Source organism: Otolemur garnettii, unplaced genomic scaffold, assembly GCF_000181295.1.
Source record: "Otolemur garnettii isolate 467f Iridium unplaced genomic scaffold, OtoGar3 scaffold00043, whole genome shotgun sequence".
NCBI lineage: Eukaryota > Metazoa > Chordata > Mammalia > Primates > Galagidae > Otolemur > Otolemur garnettii.
Window position 1 is genome coordinate 8,328,219 of NW_003852438.1, and position 10,054 is coordinate 8,338,272.

General features: G+C 40.4%; 1 protein-coding gene across 1 annotated transcript in view; it reads right to left on the bottom strand.

The window, feature by feature from the left end:
- The window catches only part of CBX5 (chromobox 5), a 36,643-nt gene that overhangs the window by 2,458 nt on the left and 24,131 nt on the right, over positions 1–10,054 (bottom strand). The window contains exons 3-4 of the mRNA XM_012805638.2: positions 4,070–4,256; positions 796–896 (exon numbers count right to left, since the gene is read on the bottom strand). Of these exons, the coding sequence (XP_012661092.1) occupies positions 796–896; positions 4,070–4,256 (288 nt within the window). The remainder of the gene's footprint in view (positions 1–795; positions 897–4,069; positions 4,257–10,054) is intronic.

Genomic DNA, 10,054 nt, shown 5'->3' on the forward strand with positions numbered 1-10,054 from the left:
CTCACAGCAACCTCAAACTCTTAGGCTTAAGTGATTCTCTTGCCTTAACCCCCCAAGTAGCTGGGATTACAGGCACCTGCCACAATGCCTGGCTATATTTTTGTTGTAGTTGTCATTATTGCTTAGCAGGCCCAGGCAGGTTCAAACCCACCAGCCCTGGTGTATGTGGCTGGCACCCTAACCACTGAGCCACAGGCACAGAGCCATACCTATCTCTTTTACTAGAAAGTTGAGAAGTTTAATTTACAAAGGTGGAGAGGAAAAACACACAAGTTAGAGCAGATAGATACTCAAATTTAGACTATAATAGAAAAAACTAGTTAATATGTGAATGTAAATCATTAAGTGACACATAATGGCTGAGTAGGAAAAACTGTTAAATACAGCTCCTCACTCCTGACAGGGTACAGTGATTCTTCAAATAAAGGCTTCTGGGTAATTATCAGCAGCATTCTAATCAGATAAAAAATTAAACCATTTATATAACTTTTAGAATTGCTTGAATTCAAGAGTTTGAGACCAGCCTGAGCAAGGGTGAGACCCCTGTCTCTACTAAAAATAGAAAAATGTGCCAGGCTTGGTGGCACTTGCCTATAATCCCAGCTATTCTGGAATCTGATACAGAAAGATTGCCTGGAGCCAGGAGTTTGAGGCTGCAGTAAGCAAGGCTGAGGCTATGCCACTCTAGCCCAGACAACAGAGTCTTGCTATTCAGCCTTGCTAACCTAGCTTCCAAACAAATTCAACTCACTGCCAAAGAAACACAACTGTAAAGTGAGGCCCAATCTCTCTCACCATTTCATTAGGAACATTAAATCGCCACAGGAATCTGTCGCCCCAATGATCTTTTCTGGTTCCAGTCCTCTCTCAAAGCCTCGAGCGATATCATTACTCTGCTATAAATAGAAGATGAAGAAAGGTTACAGCTTGGGGAAAGAGTAAAAAAAATTTCCCTGTTCCTGGGCTCAACAAAGCACAATCTAAGTTAATATCACCTGGTACCATTTCTGTCACCAATTCAGAAAAGTTCTTAGAATTTAACAAATAAAATACTAGGTCAGCCAGTGACAGTGATGCCAGGAGGTATTTTTGCAAGAAGATGTCCTTCCTGGAATTCCTTTTAAAGATTAAGAGTAAACCCTAAAACTCTTTAATATCCTGTAAAATATTTTGGATAATTCATCATCAAAGAATTCCTCTAATCCCATTCATCTTGAATATCCTCAATACTACAGGTAGATGACTCTAAGTTGCAGCTTTTGAAATAACAAATAAATATTTACCCTAACTAAACCCTTTTTCCTTTCATAAACTTCACATAACACCTCTCTTAATCTTTTTTCTTTTAGTTTACCTTAATATTAACCAAATATTTTAATACTTTTCACAATCACCCATACTTATGAAAGAACAGAGGTAAGAATGATGGAAGGCCAATACTATTAAACAGCAAATTTTAGAGATCACAAACACCAATACTCATGCATTTGTCTAGAGAGGAAGCTCTGGTCTGTGCCTATCATCATCTTTTTTTGGCCGGGGCCAAGTTTGAACCCACCACCTCTGGTATATGGGGCTGGCGCCCTATTCCTTTGAGCCACAGGTGCCACCCTGTGCCTATCTTCTTTTAATGTGGATAAGTTGCTAGCCTTAGAAGGCAGAACTGGTACATAAATTTAAAAAAAGAAGGAGAAGAAGAAAATAACATTGATAATTTATAAGGTGAGTAAAACTTGGCCTAATCACGTAATCTAGACAAGGAGCAGAGAGTATGATCCAGTGTAATGACGCCAGTGAGAGCAAAATAATAAAATAAAATTTTATACAAACCAGGTAGTTTTTAAAACTTTATTATGGAAAATAATGCAAGCTTGTCTAGTAGTAACACAAAAAAGATCTAGAGAGACTGCCCAAATGAACTACCTTTGGTGTCTGATGTACATAATAAAATCTCTTTGATCTGATGTTCACCTTGCTTTCCTTTGAAAGATAAAGAAAATTCAGGATCCATGTGGTCCCCAAAGATACCAGAACCCCCAATAGAAAGGAAATTCCATGCATGGATCAAGAGAAGATACTGTTTTTCAAAAACAGCCTCTTTTGCTGATGCTTAAGGGGAAGAAGTTCCCAGATGTGCACACAGCTGCTCACAGCTGGAATGCTGGCACATGGACTGAGTTGTAAATCATAGCTGGCGGCTGAAAACAGTTTGCCTTTTGCCATATAGGGAGGGAGAGCGGGGGATGATGAAGAAAAATGTTCAAACTGCTGGAAAAAAAGCCTAGGCAAAGAAAATGCTAAAATCATCACACAGGCAGTAATCTTAAATCAGGCATAATGCCGACTAACAAATTTCTTCTACAGTGGTCTAAAGAAAGAAACATAATCCCTTTCTGTACCTTTAAAACAATTACCTATCTTCTCAGCTGCCTACCTGACAGCAGCCAGTACTGCTGAGAATGCTATCAGGAATCCCAGATGAACATTATGATGTAAGGGACATGTGGGGGTTGTTTTCAAGGTCGGCAGCTTCAGAACCTGGACAAGGAACAAAACTCTGCACTGGCCAGTGGTTCCAAGCCAGATTACTCAGATTGCTCCTTTTTAAAAATATAGAAACCTTAGGTTGTAGAAATATAGACCATTACAAATGGCTCGTCAAGTCTTAACACTGTTTTGTTTTTGCTCTCTTCACTTAGCTAGAAAATGAATCAAATGACAAAAAGCTAGAAAATAAAAGACTAATAAAAAGGAAAAAAAAATCAAGTCCCAGCTCATTAGAGAAAAGAAACCATTCTCAAATTCTGTCTGTACATTAGATCATAATGATATACAGACCTCACCAGAAGAGAGTAGTTTAAAAAATAAGGCTGTACAAAATAGAATCAAGGAAACAAATAGGAAGACAGACACAAACGGAGAGTCCACTTTTACTAGCAACCTCCCATCTTCCACTCTCATTTCATTCTTTTTAGAAAGCTAGTTTCCCATTTTCTGTTATGGAGACCAGAAAACACCTGTGTAAACCTTAAAACTGGTGCCTGGGTCAAACCCACAGAAATTCGAATTTAACTAGTCTGGAGTGCATCTTGGGCACTGGAGATTTTTTAAAGCATCTGCCCCCCACCCCCCGAGGTGATTTTAATGTATAGCTAGGGTTGAGAACTAATGCTCTAGAAAGATGGATATCTAAGTAGAATGAAGATAAATAGGGACGTTGTGGCAGTATTGCTAGAAGATTCAAAAGTGGACTTAAGCTTTTATTTTATTAAACTTTAAGAGTATGATACATCCTTCACTACAAAAGGCTTCATAACCTTGAAATAAATGAAAGGAGTGGAAGCTGGGGGCTGGCGTGTGTGTCTGCAGGCACACACAGATGGAAAATATATATCAGAGGCAATAACAGTGCTTAAGCCAGTTACTTCAGAGCTAAAGATCAGAAGAATTAAAACAAATGAATCAAACCAAAATTTCACAAATACACTTCTCAAGCTGAAGAATAAGAAGGTTTAAAAGATGAAAATTATTTTATTATTGGGAGTGTATAGAAATACTAATAGGGTCTAAACGCCATTGAATTATACACTTTAAAATTATTAATTGTATGTTATACGAATTTCACCTCAATTAAAAAAAAGGATTAAAAGGGAATATAAAGGGCTGAAAATAAGGGTAATCACTGGAACAAAAGAAAAAAGGAAGTAAAGTGGTAAGCACTTCAAAGATCTTTTCCACCTTAAAAAATTCACCAAAGATCCTTCCTCTCTCTGAGATAACTATGCCTTCTATTTACGGAGAAGGCAGAGGGTGGTTTAATGTTTTACAAAGATTTAATTTTGCCACCTTAAAACAATTTAGTGGCCACAAATTACATTTCTCACTCAGCCAGAAGGGGGCACTGTAGTTAATAAACATATCTCCCCAGAAGCTCTTTTGTTCAAAAATGACCTTGCAGGACCATCCTCTTGAGGAGAAATAACCAAAATAAGACACCTCTGTGTGCGGGGGGTGGGGGGAAAGGCCGCAGCAAAAGACTAGTTTGTTGTAAAGGGGAAAGAAAGCTTACCTCTCTCTTTTTTTTGGATTTGATATCATCAGCACTGTTTGAAAAATTGGATTTCCTCTTGTTACTTTCTGACTTCTCCCTTGGTTTGTTATTTTCACCCTCCTTCATCTTCTTATACTTTTTCATAAACTCGGAAATTAACTCAGGGCAATCCAAATTTTTCTCAGGTTCCCAAGTATTGTGCTCCCTGTGCAAGAAGAATGAGGAAAAAGGGAAAGAATGAGGGAGAAAAATCCAATGCCTGATTTATTTTTGGAGACAGAGTCTCACTATGGTGCCCTTGGTAGAGTGCCATAGTGTCACAGCTCACAGCAACCTCAAACTCTTGGGCTTAACCAATTCTCTTGCCTCAGCTTCCCAAGCAGCTGGGACTACAGGTACCCACCACAATGCCTGGCTATTTTTTGTTGCAGTTATCATTGTCATTTAGTGGGCCCGAGCTGGGTTCGAACTTGCCAGCTTTGGTGCATATGGTTGGCACCGTGCTAAGGGTGCCGAGCCCCAGTGCCTCAGTGCCTCATTTTAAAAAGAGGACATCTAGGCAAAAAAGAGGAGAACAGATAACAAATTTGATCCTAGATTTCTACCCAAGAGAAATGAAAAAAATATGTTCATGCAAAGACTTGTAAAACAATTGTTTTTCTTTTTTTTTTTTTTTTTTTGAGACAGAGCCTCAAGCTGTCCCCCTAGGTAGAGTGCCGTGGCATTACAGCTCAGAGCAACCTCCAACTCCTGGGCTCAAGCGAGTCTCCTGCCTCCGCCTCCCAAGTAGCTGGGACCATAGGCGCCCGCCACAACGCCCAGCTATTTTTTGGTTGCAGCCGTCATTGTTGTTTGGCGGGTCCGGGCTGGGGATTCGAACCCGCCACCTTAGGTGTACGTGGCTGGTGCCTTAGCCAGTTGAGCTATAGGTGCCGAGCCTTGTTTTTCTTTTTTTTGAAGATAAAGTCTCACTCTGCCACCTAAGCCAGACTGTAGTGGCACAATCACAATTCACTGAGGTCTTGAACTTCTGGGCTCAAATAATCCTCCTGCGTCAGCCTCCTAAGGAGCTAGGACTACAACGAAGTGCCTCTATGCCTGGCTAGTTTTAAAATTTTATGTAGCGTCAAAGTTTTACTATGCTACCCAGGCAGATCTCAAATTTCTGGCCTTATGTGATCCTCCTGCCGCAGCCTCTCAAAGTGCTAGGATTAAAGGCGTGAGCCAAAAGTCAGGCCACGTTGTTTACAGCAGCACTGTAATAGCCAAAACCAGAAAACAAATTCAAATGTCCATCAAGTGATGAATGGATAGACAAGAGGTGATATATCCATACAATGGAGTATTAGTCAACAAAAAACTAATACATACTACAACTTGGAAGGACCTCAAAAACACTATGCTAAGTGAAAGAAACCAGATACAAGAGACTATATATACTGTCTGATTCCATTTATATTATGTTTAGGAAAGATGAATTTAGAGAAACAGAACAGATTAGTGGTTGCTGAGGGTTAGAATTGGAATTGATGAGAAATGTGCTCAGGAGTATTTGGAGGGGTCACAGAAAAGTTCTAAAACTGAAATGTGGCAATGGCTGCATTTTTTTTTTTTTTGAGACAGTCTCACTTTATTGCCCTCGGTAGAGTGCCGTGGCGTCACACTGCTCATAGCAACCTCCAACTCCTGGGCTTAGGCCGATTCTCTTGCCTCAGCCTCCCGAGTAGCTGGGACTACAGGCACCAGCCACAACGTCTAGCTATTTTTTGTTGCAGTTCGGCTGGGGCTGGGTTTGAACCCGCCACCCTCGGTATATGGTGCCGGTGCCCTCCTACTGAGCCATAGGTGCCGCTCAATGGCTGCATAATTTTATAAATTTACTAAAAGTCATTGAATTGTACAATTTCAGTAGGTGAATTTTATGGTATGTAAATTATATTTCAATAAAGCTGTTTAAAACTCCAAATTTGAATTCTACATTGTAAGTGGCAAAACAGTGACTTCATACATAATTAATCATCTGTGCAATTCCCGAAGATAGGATAACCCACTAAACCCTACACCACCCATTTTACATTATCTTTTATTTACTTATTATTATTATTTTTTTTTTTTTGTAGGCAGAGACTCACTTTGTTGCCCTTGGTAGACATAGCAATCTCAAACTTTTGGGCTCAAGGAATCCTCTTTGCTCAGCCTCCCAAGCAACTGGGACTACAGGCGCCCACCACAAAGCCCAGCTATTTTTAGACATGGGGGGGTCTCACTCTTGCCCAGGCTGGTTTTAAATTCTTGAGCTCAACTGATCCACCTGCCTTGGCCTCCCAAAGTGCTAGGATTACAGGCATAAGCCACTGCACCTATCTTACATTATCTTAAACATGTTACTCAAATGTTGGAAAAATGCCAACAGTTATTAGAGAATCGTTGCACACTGGGAGGCCAAGGTGTATGAACTGCCTGAGCTCAGGAGTTTAAGACTAGCCTAAGCAAGAGCAAGACCCCAGTCTCTAAAAATAGCCAGGTGTTGTGGCAGGCGCCGGTAGTCCCAGCAACCTAAGAGGCTGAGGCAAGAGAATCACTTAAGCCCAAGAGTTTGAGGTTGCTATGAGTTGTAACGCTAAGGCATTCTACCCAGGGGAACAAAGTGAGACTCTGTTTCAAAACAAAAAAACAACTACTTACCTTCATTCTACATATAAGGAAAGTAGTTAAAAAAAGAAAAGCGTTACTTAGAAAAAAAGGCAGTATAATCTCAAATTAATAATTATAATAATAATGATTAATAAAAGAGACATAAGTCTACTGTCACAAGAAGTTTATATTAATAAACTAACAAGACTAAATTAATTGTGTCTTCCTAAACTTTGATATTCATTTTGAAAAAAATACATGGTCAATATTCTCAAAATTGTTCTATTCCTGGCATGGACTTTAGAAAACCAAAACCACCAATTACATCGTAAGCTTGTGGAATCAAACCATGAAATTTACCAACATGGGGAAAACTATTCCAGATGTAATTAATCTTTACCCTTCAGCCAGTGGCAAAAGTTCTTTTGGTTAGATAGCAGCAACTAGTTTACATTAAGATACATCTCAAAATATGTCGTAAAACAGCTTTGCCAAATCATCTCAGTCAAATGAGGAAAAAAATTTAAATTTCTGCACTACCTATCCTAGATATTTTATTTATTGATATATTTATTTATTTATTTAGGCAGAGTCTTACTACGTTGCCCTCAGTAGAATGCAGAGGCAGCACAGTTCATAGCAACCTCAACCTCCCAAGTAGCTGGGACTACAGGTGCCCACCATAATGCCCAGCTATTTTTTGATTGTAGCTGTCGTTTGGCAGGCTCAGGCTGGGTTTGAACCTGCCAGCCCCAGTGTATGTGGCCAGCACCCTAGCTGCTGAGCTATAGGTGACAAGCCTGTTTTTGTTTTTTAAATAAGGGATCTTTGTAATCCTAGTGCTCTGGGAGGCCAAGGCAAGTGGATTGCTTGATCTTAGGAATCTGAGACCAGACTAAGCAAGAGTGAGACCCCATCTCTAAAAATAGCTGGGTGCTGTGGTAGGCATTTCTAGTCAGTCCCAGCTACTTAGGACCTGAGGCAAAAGACAGCTTGAGCCCTAGAGTTTGAGATTGCCAAGAGCTATGATGTCACAGCATTTTACCCAGGGTGACAAAGTGAAATTCTGTCTGAAAAATAAAGGCTGGGCAGGGTGGCTCATGCCTGCAATCCTAGCACTCTGGAAAGTGGCAGCAGGTGGACTGCCTGAGCTCACTGGTTTGAGACCAGCCGAGCAACAGCAAGACCCCATCTCTAAAAATAGTCATGCATTGGGAAGCTGAGATAAAGCCGAGCAACAGCAAGACCCCATCTCTAAAAATAGTCATGCATTGGGAAGCTGAGATAAGAGAATCCTTTTAGCCCAAGAGTTTGACGTTGCTGTGAGCTGTGATGCCACAGCACCCTACTGAGGGCGACAAACTAAAACTCTGCTTCAAATAAATAAGGGATCTTTAGACAAGAATTATGAATACTTGTCAAATAAAAAGCAAAATGATGGGAAACTATGAACCATTTAATATGGACCTAAACAACTTTCTATAAAAAGAACATAAGAATGAGATAAAATTATTTCTAAATTATTTGAATACTAGAAAAGCCTCTCCTTTATATCCCTTCTCTCAGCAGAAAAAAATTCCTCACACGGTAACTTTCCCCCAAACCCACAGACCATATAGTTTACCATCCCAGAGGTAACAAGAGGCACCAAAACCAAAAGCATGTCAATACTATAAAACAAGCCAAGTAGACTTGGGGGTTGGGGAGAGTCTTCACAGATAGCAAGGAAAGCCAATCCTATAATGGGATTATCCCTTTCCTACCATTTAGGTACTGCTGCTTCTACTTCAACTAATTTTTACCCCAAAAGGCATAGTATAATTTTAAAAGCACCTAGGGCCAGAAGCAGCGGCTTATATCTGCATTTATAGCATTCTGGGAGGCTGAAGGGGGGATTGCTTGAGGCCAGAAGTTTGAACCAGTCTGGGCAATAGCAAAACCCTGTTTCTACAAAAAAATTAAAAATTAGCCAGGCATGATGGTGTACCTGTAGTCTCACTTATTTGAGAAACTGAGGCAAGAAGATCACTTGAGCATAGGAGTTTAAGGTTGCCATGAGCTATGATGATACCACTGTGCTCTAGCCCAAAGCAAGAGAGTCAGATTCTGTCTCAAAAAAATAGACAAATAGGCTCAGAACCTGTAGCTCAGCAGCTAAGGTGCCAGCCATATACACTGGAGCTCGCGGGTTTGAATCCAGGCTGGGCCTGCCAAACAGTGACAACTACAACCAAAAAATAGCTGAGCATTGTGGCAGGCACCTGTAGTCGCAGCTACCTGGGAGGCTGAGGCAAGAGAATCACTTAAGCCAAGAGTTTGAGGTTGCTGTGAGCTGTGACGCCATAGCACTCTACCAAAGGCAATAAAGTGATACTCTCTCTTAAAAAAAAAAAAAACTGATACTGAATCCTTGTTCTAGCAACTACAAGTTATGATCTTCTGCAAATAACTTCACTAATTTCCTTATCTGTAAACTGAAAATACCTCTAAATTTTGTGAGAATTAAAGAGAACAGAAAAGGTAGAATCTATCCAAAGCCTACTCCATAGTAGGTACTCAGTGTAGACAATGTGGGTGTTGGTGGCAGAGGTAGAAGGGGTAGGAGGGGTACTTCAAGTCTTTTATGAATCCTGGACATTGCTGACAAAGTAAAGACAAATGCTTAATCTGTCTACCTCAAATCTTATTTTGATGACAGAGTTTCAAGTACCTTATAAACACCCAAGTACTCCCAGTGGTGATTCAATGCGTCTAATAAGTGGCCTCAAATCTTTATGTGTTATTTTAAAATTCCTATCTTCCAGTATTCTAGGTGTCTCAAACTCAATGATTCTCATCTATAGTGAGAGCTGCGATACTACTCCTCTTTAAAAATATGGAGGGTAGGGAGACACCTGTGGCTCAAAGGAGTAAGGCGCTGGCCCCATATGCCGGAGGTGGTGGGTTCAAACCCAGCCCCAGCCAAAAACTGGGGGAAAAAAAAAAAAGTGGGTATTTTCTGATTGTGGTGCCACCCAAATTTAACATTATGGCTGCTAAAGATTCTGATAAGCATCCTACAATGCATGAATCATCTCATCTAAAATTCCAATAGTGCTCCAGACAGATGAGAAACCCTGATTCATGAAATGAAATGAACTTTAGTATGATCTGAAGGCTCCTGACACCCTTTATCCAAAGATACTGGCAAAACATTTATATCTTTTAGTATATTTCGGTTCTACATCATAGAGCAGTGCTTTCCAATAAGGTAACCACCAGTTACATTTGGCTACTGTGTGCTTGAAATGTAGCTAGTCTGGCTCGGTGCCTGTGGCTCAAGCAGCTAAGGCGCCAGCCACATACACCTAAGGTGGCGGGTTCGAATCC